The following is an 18693-nucleotide window of genomic DNA, read 5'->3' on the forward strand; positions in this document are numbered from 1 at the left end:
TTTAGCGAAAAAAAAATTTATTACCGACATTGTTTAATGTCAGTGAATCTCTGAAGATAAAAACCATTATTGTATTATCACTTAGTAATAGTAAACTAAACTACATTTTCTACTGTAAATCAAGAAATAAATCTGGCTGATCGGTTCATGTCAGACGGTAAAACAGAAAGCTGTTGATAAACAAGAAATTACATTCACCATCTAGTCTTGTACACACAATTGCCAAACAGTTCATTTTGTCTGTTGTTGGTCGGTTGTTTTTATCACCTTTTAAATGTGTTATAATATGCTGAATATCACTCAATCAATGAGCTACAAAGATGAAGAAGGCTCATCTAATTGCAATAATTAAGACAAAGTTGTTAAGATAAATATCAGTCTTGCATAAACACTCTTATGAACAACCCATATATACATCTTGGATATATTGAGGTTGATTAACCTTATAACCGTGGGCTATCGATAATACTACGTAATTTATCCAATGCTCGTTACCGCACCAATGAGCAATTAGCTGTACCAAAGTAGCAAGGACAAGCGGTTTCTTGATGAAGAATCAACCAATAAATTTGTTGATTTATCTTTAATAGCTTGGAAAAAAAAATTTTTATCATTAATGAACCCTGATGGTTATAATTGTCACTGGTTTTTTCATTTTTTTTCTCATAAAATACATGCATATATTTTATTTATTAATACTGCCTTTCGCAAAGCTAAAAATAAGAAGCATCAAAAATGAAAAATTAATAAAATTTTTTATTTTAAACTCTGCTCATTTTTATGACTATTAGGAATTTGATCATAATCAATGAATTAACCTTTTGATATATAACTCGGTTGCAGGTATTTTTTATAGATTTAAACTATTAAAAAATTATAATAAAAATCTTATCGGTGAATCCTATTATGTTTCTGTCATTTTCCGATCGATCATAGATTTGAAAGCCACAGCTGACATGCGTATAATCAAATAAACCTTGAGCAAGAGCAAAAGCCCAAGGTGGTCATACACACACATACACTCGTACACAAAACTACTCACATACATATATAAATATTTAGTATTGAGCATCAAAAGATTCGAATGTGATAGAAAGTCTTGTTCCGTTGCCGCCATACGATGACTGCCTATCAGTTATTCTTTGAGATGAAAAATATCTCTCATGCATTAATCATTATTGTACATGCACACATACATGTATATATAAATGCAATTGAGCCTCCAGCAATTGTTCATTCTCCAGTAAATACAATTGGTAAACCAGTGTGACTATTAGTGAATCAAAACTTTTACCGTCCAATCAAATTCTCTTCGTGTGTCATTTGTTTTTCAAAAAATTTACAAATTTCGTCAAATACAAATGCGAGCAATGATAGAAAACTTATACGTATTTAAATTTAATTATATTAATCAATTAAATTAGCTAGCAATTGATTATTTAAAAAAAAAAATTATTGAATAATCTTAATTGTATATCTATTGTGTTATCATTTTGAATATTGAAAGTGTTGTAATAGTCACATCTCATAACGGTTAAACTACTATATCTTAAAACATTTATAAAATATCTAAGATTCTCTTACCATTCCCTTTTTACCATGGAATTATATACTTAATATAATTTTTTATTTTTTCATTTAATATTTCTTATAGTTAAACAACTTCAATATATGAACATTTATGCGTGTGTTGTATATGTATATAAGTCTGTTGTGATTCACACGGAAACTGGGACTCTCGATGCCGACTAGACGATAAAGATTTAACCTTTAATCCTCGTGGGTATCTTCGGGGCTTTTATTTTTTTCTTATTGTTTTTTTTTTTTGCATGCTTATTCTCTCTGCTTAATTTTTATTAATTTATTTATTTATATACTTTTTTTTTTTTCGTTCTAAACTCCCTCATCCTTCTCTTCTTGATACCCGATCGTAAAAAAAAATATTTATTTCACTAAAAAAATATTATATCTGTATGCGGATTAATCATATTGTTTATCGTTGCTTTATCAAAAGTAAAAAAATTTTTATTTTTATAAATAATAAAAATACAAATATATATTCATATATAATGAAGTTGAGAATTATTTTATTCAAAATTATTATCAGATTCGAAAACCATAAACAGGTGTTCAAAATTTGCCGCGATATTTCTTATTTTTCTTGATGTATAGAATTCTATAGGTGAAATATTTTTTTTTTAGTATATATTGAATCCCGTTAATATGCATCAATAAAAAAATAATTTTAAAACTTGTTTTCCTAAGTATTTAACACATTCATTATGTTTGGTAAATTTTTTTATTATTATTTTTTATTTATGGAATGGCTGCACGATTTATTTACAAAATTTAAAGACCGGATATAGTGAGATACACTGACAGAGATTTTAAATGAAGCGGATTAAATGTGTGTAAAACATTGTTACTGTGACAATGTCATTTTGCAATATGAATATGGTTCAACTGGATTAATACAAATGTATATTTAGATACAATAATCGCTATACACCAACCATCGAGTCTTTTATTATATCGTTCGAAAAAAAAGGCGCGGTACTTTGAAAATTAAGAAAAAATAAAAATAAAAAAAACCTTTTGATCAGAAAAGAAATAAAAAAAGTAGGTACATTGGAACATGGCACATATTTATATGTGCTCGAGAAAGAGAAAGAGGAGAGAAAAAGGGTGGTCCGTAATTACTGTCGGTTCTCTGTTTTCTGTACCATCACTTGATTCACGGTAATGCATATTGTAAATTCTATCGCTTATATGCCTTTACATATACGTGATGTATACAGACCTTGATAAAATAAAATAATACACAGAGACACGTTTACCAATGACCACTTTGAAATTGTTGGGTCAGTATAGAAAATAAAAAAAATAATAATAAATGAATAAATTGATAATCAGTATGGTGATTCGTGCGAAACGTCTTGTTCAATGTAAAATTGTAAGGACATTTTGTAAATCATTATACAAGACATTTTTTATTTTTTTTTAATTTATAAATTTCTTTTTAAAAATAATTAAATATTTTTTCGATAATTTTTAAACTTTATTAGTCTTTTTTTTTAAAATTATTTAAACTGTCAAATTTTTATACGAAAAACTGTTTATTTCTCTTGAAAAAAGAAATTTCTTTTTTTTTATTTAAAAAAAAAATTTACTATTCTCTATTGTAATTTTTATTTTTATATATTATTTACATATTATTTTTTTATTTTCTAAATAACTTTCAATGTTAAATGATAAATAAAAAAATTTATGTTTATTTTTTTTTTTATTTGCAAATCTATAGAGTCTTGTTTCTCATTAGCTATGAGATTATACCTTTTTTAAATACGAATTTATATATATAAAGTTGGCATTGTAGCAGATCATCTTTATGAATGGGCCGTCCATTTGGCAGGATAACGAACTCTCTATGGTTTGAGTAAATAAAAAAAAAATTTCAAACCACGCGGGTTTTCTTGATAAATAGCAGTTTGTCATTGCAACACATGCTGAGCAATACATATTTTGTTTTTTTAATTTTTTTTAATATGACTAACACAAACTGCGAGATAATATACATAATATATAATGTAACATGTGCCCAAGTAAACATACACAACAAGCACAATGATGTATCATTTTTAAAAGTATATAAAATATTTTTAATAAATTTCTATTATTCATTTGTTTCAATAGGCAATGATGATGATGATAATAATGAATTAAAAAACAAACTAGAAATCACTTTAATATAATAAAATGTATATTCAAATTATCATATATTGAATATATAGATACACATATACAGGTGCTGTTGATTGCTTGTTTCTTGGACATTAAGAATATATATATATCTTGGGCTATCACATATCACATTGGTGTGTGAGATGAAGAGACTTTAGAAGTAAACGCACAAGGTGCGCTGGTCACTGGGGCGTTGACCTGATGATGCTGTGGGTCCACCGGACCAAACGCACATATACATGCCTTTTTTTTTTTTTTTTTTCTTATATATAAATGTTCATGTGTATGAGTACAACGGAATCTCGAAGTCGGGGTTAGGGGAAAAAGATGCTCAGACTTCATCTCTTTGAAAGACAAGAAAGATATATCGAGCGAGCGAGAAAGAGTGAGGAAGAAATAATATAATATACAAAAAAGTCATATAATAATAATTTTTTTTTTTCAAAAAAAGGATGAGGATGTATACCCTCTTTTCCCTTTACCCTTTTCATCTTAATTTTTTTTTTTTTATTTGTTGTCCTGAAAGAAGGGAAAAATAAATAATAAAAATATATCTGTTAAATACAAAGTTGAGTAAAGCGACACAAAAGATTTATCTTTTTTTTTTTTTTATATATTAAAATTTGTTTTTGTTAATTAAAAAAATTAATGGTTCATATTTTTGGAGTACGTATAGCTGTTTTTTTTTTTTGTTTAAATTTATGTATAATAAATTTATGGATTTATATTGAATTTGGTGAACTCATTCACTTTCAATAAACCACAGTAAATTGAAGATGTACATGACAAAACCCGTCGTAAGACGTACAAACTGATGCGAATGACATACTCGTTCATCTCATCTTGATTTACAGTCTTGAAACTTCACGTGACGTGTGTCCTCGTTACACCAAAAATCCTTTGTCCCTTTGATCCAACCGAATTGCAAGCAGTCTCATTTCTTTTTTTTTTTCATTTCTTTCCCACTGCCAACTTTTTTTTCACAATCACCACTGTGTCTTTGTGAATGTATATTTATACGTACGTATTGTGCATCCACATATATACCATTACCATTATTTTGACCACCGAATTCTCAGGATATATATACAATAAATTATTATTATTATTATTGATACATGCGTATAAATATATATTCACAATAATATAATATCGAAATATTATACAACAAATTTACTGTATTGACCGCACTTATTTCATACGAAACATATATTTTTCATCTTCAATTTCAAAACGATCGATATATATTTTTCAATGTTTCATAACTGGATTATTAACGAGTCGATCCATCACTATATGAAACTCATTCGAATAATATTTAATGTTTTTTTTTAAATAAGAAAATAAATATATGAAATAATAATAATAATAAATTATTATGAAGAATTGCTAAAGTCAGATAAATATTGAGTTTATTCTCATCAGTCATCAAATTGTATATATGTATAGTTGGTGTAACGAGAAGGCGCGTGCGATCATACACAGAATATAATATCATCCAAGCCGGTTACAACTTCTTGATGATCAAAAAACCACACAGTTGATTTTTTTTTTTTTTTTTATTACTATATATACTCTTGACTGATCATCACATATACACAAGTAGAAATTTTATTTATTATATATTATTTTTATTGTCTCTTTTCTCTCTTCAATTGGTTAGACATACATGTGGCCTAATGGCCGATTGAAACAACTGAAAAATCCTTGGCGTATCATCGTTTTGCGGTTTCATAAAATATCGATAATATACAAATTTATACCGCAGAAAAAACGTGAATAATTTTCTTAAATATATATATATATAATAAACCGTTAAAAAATTTAACAAGACACAGAAGTATCAATCGAACGTGATCGAATATTTGGTCCATCAATTTTATAATAATCATTGAGAAAATCAATAAAACATAGTGAAAAAAAATTATATTTAAAATTTTTTTTTTTTTATATATAGTAAAGTAAAAAATTTAATAAAAATAAAAAACAAGTATTCTCAAGAGAAATAGCGGTATAGATAGAAAATTGTATGTGTCTCTCTGTGTGTACAACTTTTACCTCAACTCAAGAGAAAAATATAACGAACGCGACAAAATTGAACTAACGAAAACAAGTTGCAAAGAAATTCAACTTTTCTACATATATATTTTCTACACTATAAATCTATTTATTTATATATATATAATATTAAATGTGTATATGTGTTTACCACACCGTTTTGAAATAATGAAAAAAAAAAAATTAAATAAATAAAATAACTTGTTCTGAATCACCACCAATAGTCTACATATACATATACACAACAAGATCATAAGTATATATATATATAAATATATAAAGTAACGAGGTAAACGAATTAATCAGTCACTTAAGTACAGTAAAACTCTCGAGTTAAAGAATAAATATGGCCGCATCTATAAAGCGCGTCTCTTGAACGTGACTAAAATAAGTTATGAACAAATTTACTATGAAAATGGTATAAATAAAAAAATAAATAAATAAAAAGTAGAGAATATACTTATATAAAAAAAAATAAATAAATAGCCACACCCAATTGAGTACCTGTTATTATTATTGATCAGTATTAAATGTGCTATTATAAATAAATGAAAAAAAAAATAAATAAAAGCAGGGCTTATATTTGTAATGTAAAAAGTAAATATGATGTATAGATTATTCAGGGTTACATGATACACAAGATTTTATTCAAGATTCATTGTAAATTGATAAGTACATCAATGACAACGATGTATGATGGACCAAGTCATTGTCAATGGGGCCAATATTTTACAAAATATTATCTATCGTATTATATTTTTCATAGTAAATGGACATTATTATTATATGAAAATATTTTTTTTCATTATATTGCAATTCACATAGATGTGTCTCACTCACTTCCCACATGAAAAGTCATAGCCATCAATGTATAACACGTTAACATCATTGTAAAATCATGTAGGGAGCACAGAGGGTGGTTACTTGCTATCTGCATCCGGCAGAGAATCCACATAATAGCCAAGTAAATATTCACAAAGATTTCTCCAGGGAGTCTTTTGTCAATGATACTGCCAACTATATGTATATATAGATATTTTTTTTATTTTTATATATACTCGATGTATGTATGTATATACCATTAAATGTATTATAAAATGTCTCGTTAATCTCTTGAGTTGATATTGAATAGGAGTATCTTAAATTATTTACATAATACACAATATAAAATTGAGGAAAAAATAAAGTAAAATCAAGGCAACAGGTGCAAAAACTTTTGCACTGTGTGTAATAAAATATATATACGAAAAAAATAAAATAAAATAAAATATTAAATAAAGTGGCTACAGTGAAAGTTTCAAGGTAAAAGATTTTGTTGTATTCATTCAAGATATACAGTATCTAGAAACATTGAGACACACATACACTTTAATTTCAAGTATTCAAATTTCACTCTTTGAAGAGTCAATTGATACTATTCAATGTCTACATACTTTCTTAGATTTCCATACAATTTGTATGTCCAATGGTTAGTTGTATAAATTTTCTGGATTTTTTTTTTTTTTCATCTTAAAAGCTTGACAAAGTATGCCAACAGTGAACAAGACGATGATGATGATGATGATGAAGAAAAGAAGAATCGAGTTGTCACTTTGTATTGCTGTGTCAAGTATAAAAAAAGATACATATCCGAATGAGAATTTTTTTTTATTTCAAGTTGTTAACATTGTCATTGGGTTATTTGTATAAATCAAAGTATCCAAGCACACACTGAGTCAGTAGACATATCAAATGGATATTAAAATCAGCATAAAAATAAAATATATATATTTAAAAAAATATATATAGATGTATTCAAGGTTTTGGGCTGCATGATGATAGTAAAAGACACACATTTGATTGAGGTGGTAGTCATACCACGAGGTAAAGATTCTTGATGACGATGATGATGATGATGATGATGATGACGATGGGCGGTGGTAGTGGTGGTGATGGTAGTGGTTGTTCATAAGCACTTCAACACTTGTTCTCCAACGCATCGATGATTATGCCCCCACCTGCCGCAGGCGGCGCCACTCGGGCCTTCTTCTTTTCGCCTCTAGGCCATTCTCAAGAAGCGCGCGCGCCAACGCAGTCTTCTGATCAGTCTCACTAACTTGAACCAATACCGATTCACAATATAACAATATATATGTATATATACATAAATATTTATCATATTATAAATAAATAAATTATTTATAGAAAAGTTTTATCTCAGTTTGATTTTTATTAAAGTATTATTTGATATATATTTTTTTTTTTTTTATTTAAAATAGTGATATAAATATTTATTCGTGAAAAATGTTATTGACAGTTATATAATTTATCAAATATAAAAAATAATAATTATTATTATAATGAAGATAATAGTGATATTAATAATGACAATTAGTGATTTTTTTTTTTTTTTTAAATGATAAATTATTATATAAAAAAAAAAATATTTAATTAAAAATTTTTTGACATGTCAATAATTGAAAATATAAAAATAATAAAAAAAAGGATAAATATGAAAATGTCACCATTGCACAAGGTCACATCACCAGAGAGTTCGGAGTTGATGACTAATGACATGTTGGATAATCAACGAGAAATATCATCAAATAAATGTGAAAGAAATAGTGATAATAATGATATTCATTCAAGAAAATTAACTTCATTGTCAGTCAATAATAATAACAATAATAATAACAACAATAATAATGAAGTTGGATTTGTACTTGATGATAATACAGGTGATGAGCTACAAGATGACATTGACGATGTGAGTTTTCTATATTAATTAAAATTTTTATCATTTGAATTAAATAATAAAAAATATAATAACTAATTTAAAAATCAAGAAAATTTCAAATATATATCGTATATATTATTAATAATCATACGATATATATTTTTTATTTCGTGGAATGTTTAAAACCAGTTGCTGTATTCGCTTTCTTTGGCCTCAAACATCCAAGTCAGAGAGACACATCTTGCCTCAGGCATTGAACACACAGTCAACTTAATTTACTCAGTTAATTTCACACGCTTATATTGCCAGACTTTGACCAATAATTTTTTTTTGACCAATTTTTGATCATTGGCCTTTTCTATTGCATATTTACATAAATATATAGCAGCAGGTTAGATGAAAACGAGTTTTGACAGTAGGCTAAAAGAGGAAATATATTTGAAAAAAAAAAAACGTCATGCACAGAAGAGTATTCCCCAGTTTGCCTGAGGCTTATGATAGATTATTTGAATCATTCAACTGATTCATTTTTTTTTTTTATGTATTTTATTATTCTTCAAAATTTAATGCCTCGGGTTTTTTTTTTTTGTGATACAATCACATGTTTTATACCAAATTTAATAATATTTAATCGAATTGTAGAAATGTGGTCCTTCCTACGCATTATGGTCGTTAAGATTAAACTAACATAACAGGTTTTTTTTTTTTTTGTTTTTTTGAGAAGAATTAATAATGATAATAAAAAATTAAAAAATTCACTTGGAGAAATTATTATCTGATGGATCTATGTGTTCACATTGATACGATATATACTAGTAATATTTTTTTTTTATTTTACATGTTAAACTATGAAAAAAAATTTTTTTATTTAAATATAATTATATAGATATATTTTTGTAATAATATCCCGCGATGTAAATTAATCATTAATGATATTTTCATGATAATTTATTGAAGCTCAATGACACAGTTAACATTATCAATTTTTTTTTTTTTATAAATTCAAGATACTTTATTTATTAGGAATGAACTTTGATCAAATGTATTTTATCATCAAGTAGTTATTCTGTCAAATGGCGGTATAAAAAAAAAAAACGGTTTTTTTTTTTTCAATTTTTTATTTACTTTTTTTTTTGTGGCTAGATTGAGAGACAAAAGTTGGACATCTGATGATTGTAAAAAATGAGAAGATTGTTTTTATGGATGATTGCAAAAAACTGTAGGGATATAATAAATAAATAAAAAAAAAAATTAAATAATAAGGATAAAAAAAAAGTAAACTCGTAGGTTCCTTTTTGAGCAACTGGAATGTACACCTTGTGTCAAAGTGGTAGCAAGAGAGGAAGCTCTTATGCTTCTGTAATTATATACCCTCTTTTGCAGACATCAATGTACCAATCTTCTTCTTGCTTGGTTTTTTTTTATCTGAATTTTTTTTTTTTTTATTCATTTTAAACTTCCGCTTTTCATTATAATCTTTTTATCAATTAAGGTTTTTTTTCTTTATTTCTTTATTTTATCAAAATGATTTATGTGATGATTATTAATTTATTGACCTTGTAATTTTATATTTGAATGTCGGCTGTAATGCATTTTAATAGATTTAATATATTTCTTACCACGTGGTGTATTATCAACAAGTATATATTATTAAAAAATATATAATAATGTATGTGTCGTTTTATTTACCACGCATAGACTGCTTGCGGGCATTCCAGTCACTGATTCTTCGCGCCTTTTGATGCTGATTCAAATCTCATGCTTTTTTATATGTGTTAATATACATGTGTATATATGTAGCCAACATTTTAATCGTTTTGTCAGAATTTACCAGGTGTACTGATCGGATGATCTTGCCTTCAAGGGATTATAACATTTTTTTTTTTTCCCTCCAACTTTATTGAATTAATTTTTTATTATTACATAACATTTTTTATTTATTCATTTATTACTAAATAGTTTTAAATATTATTCTATTTTTTTTTTTAATCACAAAAACACACACAATTGAAAACTTATGACTGTCTATTGATAAGCCAGGTTTTTTTTTTTTTTTATTTTTAAATTTATGATAACGTATAATACCTGTTATCTTGTTTCAAATATATTTTTGTGTTTTTAATTTTTTTTTTTTTTTGATTAGTCAACGTGTAAAGAAAAAAAATAATATAGTTAGCTATTAGTGGCCGAAAACATTTAGCCGATAAAAGAGTAAAAAAAAAATATTTGTGGCTTTAACTACGCACATATAGCTTCAGAGTTTTAGTTTATATTTGATGAAAAATTTCATTGTGCTTTGGAAATTGAGTTGGATAGTTTAAAAAAGAAAATATTTATGTCTACGTACATAACTTAATAATTTTAATTTATACTCAATAGAAATTTATATTATTATAATTAAAAAAATTAAGTTGAACGTTTTGAAAGATAATTAAAAAATTTATCTACCAAGTTGTTTATTTATTTTGTTTTTTACGATGAATATAATACGGGAGTTTTAAATATTTTTTATAATTCAAGTAAAATGAATAGATATTATGGTTATTGTGGAAACGGTGGCTCAGCTAGAGAACATGCTAATAAACTAAAGGTAAAAGTGTCATAAAAATTTTTTACAACTTTGCTCATAAGCCTGACGGACTGTTTAACTTTGAAAATAAAAAAAATATATAAAAAAATTAAAATATCCCATGCACTCACGTGTGTTGAATATTTTTCATTTTTATTATTAAATAATTTTCATTATTATATTTTCTCAACTTAATATAACAACAAACACATAATACAAGAAAAATTTAATTATACATTTAAAAATTTATCTTAATATAATCCATGTACAAAAGAAATAAAAAAATTATATTTTAAAGATTAAAAAGAAATTAGAAAAAAATAAAATGATCAATTTGTGTTGGTATATGATAGACATCATCTACCAATCCTCGTCAATGTCAAAAAAAAAAAAAAAGAAAAAAAATTTGGGTCACTCTCTCGAATAAGAAAGAAGCCATCAAGATCAAAGATAATTACAAATACATAGATTATATTTTCTGTACTAAATTCGATTAATAATATACAACATGAACAATGAACAAAAAAAAAAAAATAATAATTTTATGATCATTAGGTAATTTTAAAATTAGAAGAAAAGTCATTTAAATTATTTATTGACATTGAATATTTTTTTTTGAATTTTCCTCCATCATCATAATGATTATTTTTTATTTTTTTATTTTCAATTTTCGACGGTCAAACGGAAATAACATAGTCAGCCACGTAGCACTAATGACAGCCGCGTGTTTATATACACACACTTGAGTATTGTGGTCAAATATATGGTCAAAAAAATTTACCGCAAAATGTTGATATATACATAATTATTAATATGTATACACAAGATTTTTTTTTTTTTAAAAAAAAGCTCCTAAACGATGCCATTTTTTTCTATTAAACTTGGATAGATAATTATAAATTTAAAAATAATTTTTAAAATAACATTATATATTTTTTTTTTTTTTAAATAATAATTTGTAAAAAAAAAAATAATAATCTAAAGTAAAACTGAGATAAAATAAAAAAAATAAAAATAATATATAAGAAAAAAAATATTTTAAAAAGTAAAAAAAAAATAAGTTGAATGCCTGCCTTGGAGGCACCTGCAGAAAAGCAAAGGTCTGTCGGCCTATACCCGTCGGCTCTTACGTCGCTCTTTATCCACCAAACATGTATTTATTCATGAGGATCTGTTATACTGCGGCAAAAGCACATGCGACAACATTATATATTGCATCTTGATATATAAAATATATAAAATGCACTATATATCTATATGCTAATAAATATTTTATTTATTTATTTATTTTTTTTATCGTATAAACAAGTGGACATTTACGCGAACCTTCAAATTGTAACATGTATTTATCTATTATATATTTTTATTGTTAAATTATATATTTATCCTTCGGCTAATTTCAATTGTCAATAGTTTGTTTGCAATATATACATTGTATATTATATTTTTATTTATTTTTTTTCTAATGCATTTTTATCAATAACATATTGGCACGAGACTAAAACATTTGTATATTTTTTTCTGATTGATAGATTAATGATGATACTTGAATATTGATTTTAATATTTAATTTTTTTTCATTTAACTCGTATTTTTTTTTGCAAAGAGAAATTTTATATAAAATATTACTTTAATATTTTAAAGCTTTGATTAATTAAGAGATATTTCATATAATTTTTAAATATCTTTTAATCTGTTCAATTATCAGGAAAAAAATATATATAATTTTTTTTTAAATATGAAATGATTTTTTTTTTTAGTGGATTATATACATTTACAGTCAATTTGTATTTGTTTTAAACTGGATCTAGATCTTGTATTTTGATCGTACCCATCATCAAGTAGTTATATCAATGATGCACATCTTTGAGTCTTGAAAGGCAACGCCGAGCATTTCTAAACATATTTTTCTTTTTTTTTTTTAATTATTTTTTATTTTATGTTTTTAACGATATATTTGCGCACCCGATAGTTCAACTAATTACGCACTACCGATTATGGATTTTTGTAGCAAATGTCTGGAGTAATGCCCAGCGTGAAACTCTCTAGTCAACAAATATAAAATAGTTTACAAGGTATAACGTTGCCGGCACGTTTTATTTGCCAGACGATTGCTATCAATTATACAGATCAGCCGGACTTTGTTATTAGCCTTGCACACAACAAACTCATACAGACAGGTATGTGTTGAAATGGATTTTTGCCTAGAATGACAAAAAAAGAAATAAAAAAAAAAAAACATATGCGATTTGAAATAAAAAAAACATATAAATAAACAACAATTTTAAGCATAAAACAAAATAAATAGTTTTTTAAATTGAAATAATCGAAATTATTTACTTTTAAAGGAAATTTTTATGAGTTGATAATTTAATAATTAGTGATTATTATATATAGTTTATAATTGTGAAATTAAATAATGTGTTTTTTTTTTTTGGTGATGATGTGAATTTTAATGATAATCGTGGGAAAATATATATATTACATTTACAACAAATAATTGTCAATCTTTTGATTTACCAAAGTCATTAAGTGTGCAATTGCAATAAATAAATAAATAAATAAATATAAAAAATTATCAAAAAAAAAAGAATAAACATCAATAGGATGTTTCATTTTTTTTTTTATAAATAAACAAGTTATCTTAATAATTTTTTTATAAATTATAAAAAATAATATAAACACGTGTTTGAATAGTATTTTTTATTTTTCTTCTGACTCATTAACACAAGTGTCGATGAACTGTGCATGTCACAAAAAAAAAAAAATAATAAAATTAATTATTCATAGTTAAATCTATTAAATTGATTATTGTACACGTGTTAATAATAATATATACAAATATTTATGAAAAAAAAAAAAAATATGTATATATTGTGAATCAATGTTGATACCGTTATCTTTTTCCAATGTACAATTGCTGATGGGATATTATATTCATTATAAACATATACGATGGTAGTCCCTTGATGGCGGTCAAAATTAACAGTAAATAAGGTTGTTGTTGTTGTTGTTGTTGTTATTGTTGTTGTTGTTGCATATGCTGCCGCCGATTCTCCCGATATCGATCAATGTCCAGTCCAACCTGCATGTTACATACATCTCATGCATTTTCGGCAACCCCTTCATTTTCAATTCATTTTTTTTTTTTCATTTGAGATTGTACACTGATAATATAAATATGTCGAGATGATCATAGTTGTTCAGGACAAGTTGATAAATTTTTAATAAAACTTGTGATTATAAATATGGCCCAATTGCATATTTAATATTAATTTTGTTGTATATAGTGACATATTCGCATTCATCAAAGACAAATATCACAAAGTTGAATAAGGGCGTTGCACGTTGGTTACCGTTTACTGGCGCTGTAAATGGTATAACTGGAATGTCGTTTAGCGACTTGTTTCTCCTTCTCCCTATTACCACAGCATCCCATTTAATCGTCTCTCTGTTACATCTTTTATTCGCCACGTATATATTATTTTTATATTTATCTTTATCGTTTGTTTTTATTTTATTTTATTTTTTTTTCTTTAAACTTCATGATGATTTTATTTTTTGATCTCAATTTTATATTTTATTTATATTTTTTCCGTATATTCATTTAATTTTTTAAAATTGTTGGGTTGACAGTACGTGATCTCTTTTCGTATTCTGGCTCATCGTTAAATCGAGCAATTGTAAAATGTTGATGTTGAGAAAGTATCAAAACCGGCTTATATAAAAATTACATTGACGAAAATCATCAGCTGCACTTTAATTTGTTAACACGCGGCTTTGCTTCTTGTTCTTGTTTTTTTTTTTTAAATTTTATTATATATTTTGTTTTTTGGGTTGTCTTCTGTACGTTCACTTTTTACTTGGGTCCATCTCACAACCCATGAAATTTTTGGGAATAAAAAAATAAAATAAAATTTCATAGCCTCTCCATTTATATTGGTTGCATCCACCAAGATGCAATTTCATATACTGATATATCCGTTACTCTTTAAATTCACTTTGCTCAGAATTTTTCAAGTGAGCCTGATTTTGTCCCTCAAGTATTTATGCTTTTTATATTTATGATACATATGTTTGTATGTGTGTGGTTATGTTCTCTGATATATACCGCGATTTTGTTACATCTATGGGTGGACAAATGTATTGGCCTACCTATCCCTCAAATAAATAATAAATAAAAAATCAATCAAAGTCCTAACGGACGCATTTTGCCAAGTACACATATACAAAATAATATACATTGTGCGGTAACGGTGCTTTTTATTGCCGGGAGCATGTAAAGGAGTGAGGGAGAAAATTGAGATAGGTATTATAAATATATTTTATATGTATAAACATTATGGCAATAAATTTAAAAGCCTTGTCACGACATGCGAAATACCGATGTATGATTTTTGACTGCCTTGTCATTTTTTTTTTTTTTTCATTATATTCACTTACATGTTTACAACCAAACTACTTCTATATATACATATAAAAATTTAATTGTTTTTATTCAATTTTTAATTAAAAAAAAAATTAAAAAAAAACTAATAATGATTAGTGAGCAACAGATCGATGATAAATATCAATATGAATAAAATTAAAATTTTTTTTCCAAGTATTTAATAAAAAACTAAAAAAATATATATATAAATAGAATATTATTAATTTTTTTTTTTTATTATATTTATTTATCATTTTAAATGTGATTTATTAGAGCTTTTTTATAATTTTAATTTATTGATATTTTTTATCTGTTTATTTTTTTTAATTTTATTTTCAACAAATATATAGAATAATTTTTATATTTAATATTGTTCATTGAGTGTTTGAAAATAGTTTAACATTGAATAAATTTACTGTAAAGATGACACAAGTCAGATAACATGGTTGTAAAGTCATGTTAAAGAAACAGGTAAATATTTATTGCTATAAAATTCACTGTTCACACGCGTGCCACAACATCACATCAAATATCAATGAATATATATATTCCATGCAATTTATTTAAACATCTATAGTGTTTATTATTTTATTAAATAATAAATAAGAAGATTCATAATCGAAAAAAAAAAAAAACAAAATTAAAAATATAATAATATAAAAAGACATTCAATAAACTTGTGTAAAAAATTTTTTTATATTTAAATTGTATATAAAGAATTAAAAAAATTTGAAAAAAAAAAAAAAATATATAAATACTTGCCGGAAATGAACAAGTGAAAGATTTGACAGCTGCATTTATGCATTTTATCGATTTACCCACGCAAAATGATAATCAAATGTGATCTTAAAATATTTTTCATGTACAACAAGTATATTATAATTTTTTTTTCATTTTTTTTTTTTTGTTCCTTCTTACTTTGCATCGGCAATCAATAAATTTTATTTAAAAAAAAAAAAAAACTATCCTGGTGCATACACAGAATTCGTTGCAAAAAAAAGGGGTGTGGCATTTTCCAGTATTTTTTTTTCTTTTTTCATATAACCGCACGTCTTTTGATATTGGCCAGTCTGACCACATAAAAATTGTACTACTTGTTGGCTCGTTGTATCGCGCATAAAAATATATCTATAAATTTTAATTTAGAAAAAAAATCTTAAAATAATTTTATTTCTTATTAAATTTTTTTTAAATTAACATTTATTAATTTCTATTATTACAAGCTGTAATTAAAAACAGTTTGAAGAATTTTAAAAATAAAATAAAAATACTCTAAATTTTTATAAACACAATGTTATTTTTTAATTTGGTATACGACTAACGCGTTGATTCATCAAGACATATAATAGTTGAGCCATCAAGTTAAAAGTCCCAAGACATTCTGCAAAATAAAATTTAATGTATTAAACAAATAAGAGGTAAAAAAAAAGTTATATAAAAAGTAAGAGAAGCTTTCTGCAAAGTGTGGGCCTATTCAATCTCGAGGGGCGTCTCCATCGGCCCCAACTCGCGTCTCACATGGCCCGTTTGTTGATCTGCGCGAGTCACTAGGTTCAGCCTAACGTGTCAAAAGAATAGTGGGGGGGTCATATCACCAAGGGGGATAATATATAAATGAATAAGAAGGGGGTATACTCCTCCCCATTTAGCGGGAGATCTAGTTTGTAGCCACGTGCTCGTATCTCAGACTAAGTGTACAGTAGTCGAGCGGTCTGCCAGTTTGCTTGAAAATTCATTACATAGTATAACTTTTGATGCTTGAGTGTCAGTATCATATGGTAACATTAATTTTGTAATTTTATTATCTTTATTTTTTTTTTTTTTATTTATAAAATCATTGACACTTGTGTATTACATCAATTGTGATAAAAATAATATAATTAATATTAATTATTGAATTTATAAAATTTTAAAAATGATTATTTTTTACAGTGAAAATTATTGACTTAATTTATCAAGTTTATAAAACACCGTCGGTTCATAATAACATTTAATTATTTATCATCAAATGTCAATGAAAAATTATTGTGTTAAATTTGATGAAAATTAATTTTACTATTCATCATGATTATTTTAATATTACGATTTGTAATAACAAGTCGAATATTTTTTTTAAATATGATATTGTGAAATTTAATTATTATAAAAATTATCATTGTGTATATTTATTTATTTATTTAAGTTAATATAATATTGTGCGTGATATTTTATTGTGAATCTGTGATTTATTTGTGATGTTTTTTTTTTTAAATTAATTTTTTTTTTGATAAAAAGGTGAATTGTGAAAGGGTAGTTATTTTTGTGTTAAAAAGTATATTGACTTGGTGGTGATTTTTATAATTATAGTTGAGGGTTTAACCTCGACGTATTATATAATATTAAACTGGAGGTTCTTGAGATGTTTCCACCGCGTACAGAGAATGCCAATGTTGACAAATTGGCACTCTGCTATGCTCCCCATGTTGACATGACCACTGTCATCGAGGTTGAGGTGACCTTTTTTTTTTTCAAAAAAATATATCTATAAATTTAAATTAAATATTTAATTTTTATTTACGTTTACATATATATTATTAAAATAATCATTTCAAGGATATATTTTATAAATATATTATGTATTTGTGTACAATAATGCCAATCATCAAAAATAAATCATCTGCAATTTTTTTTTTCTTATTATTAACGCATTTACATGTTGTTTAACTATATTTTCCGAAGATTATGATTTATTTTATATTTTTTTTTCCAAGTGTAAATAAACGCACGAGATGATAACAATTATTTTAAAATAAAATTAAACAACATGCATATAATAGGATGTTGTTAAAGTTTTAAAAAAAAATTAAATAATCATAAAACGATATATCAATAGAATGACGTAACAATTATATTATAATATTACCTGTTGGTAAATAAATTTTATCATAAATAAATTTGTAAATGTCTACTATGTCTGATGTATATTTAAAAAAAAAAAAAAAATTCAAGTGTATATATGTTCAAGTCATTTTTGGCAGTATACCGAAGGTGTATTTTATTTTCGAGTGTTTATTTGAACACTTGTTGATGGCAAACCGTCAGTAAATCATAAAACATATATATATTTTTTTTTGCAAGTCACCATATTCGTTAAGCCAAAAATTACATACGTGTCATAAGATTTTTGGGTTTTGCGTAATA

General features: G+C 25.3%; 1 protein-coding gene across 7 annotated transcripts in view; it reads left to right on the forward strand.

Moving 5' to 3' along the window:
• The window catches only part of LOC122856916 (transcription factor AP-2-epsilon), a 112194-nt gene that overhangs the window by 75335 nt on the left and 18166 nt on the right, over positions 1 to 18693 (forward strand). The window contains exon 1 of one of the 7 annotated variants that reach the window (XM_044158819.1): positions 8219 to 8545. The exons of 4 other annotated variants lie outside the window; for them this stretch is intronic. In XM_044158819.1, coding sequence (XP_044014754.1) covers positions 8246 to 8545 — 300 coding nt within the window. In that variant the 5' untranslated portion in view covers positions 8219 to 8245. Of the gene's footprint in view, positions 1 to 8218; positions 8546 to 17250; positions 18005 to 18693 lie in introns of those variants that run through there. 2 more of the 7 variants (XM_044158820.1, XM_044158826.1) reach the window with 2 other exon arrangements.

This window comes from Aphidius gifuensis, linkage group LG5 (assembly GCF_014905175.1).
Source record: "Aphidius gifuensis isolate YNYX2018 linkage group LG5, ASM1490517v1, whole genome shotgun sequence".
Taxonomy (NCBI): Eukaryota; Metazoa; Arthropoda; class Insecta; order Hymenoptera; family Braconidae; genus Aphidius; species Aphidius gifuensis.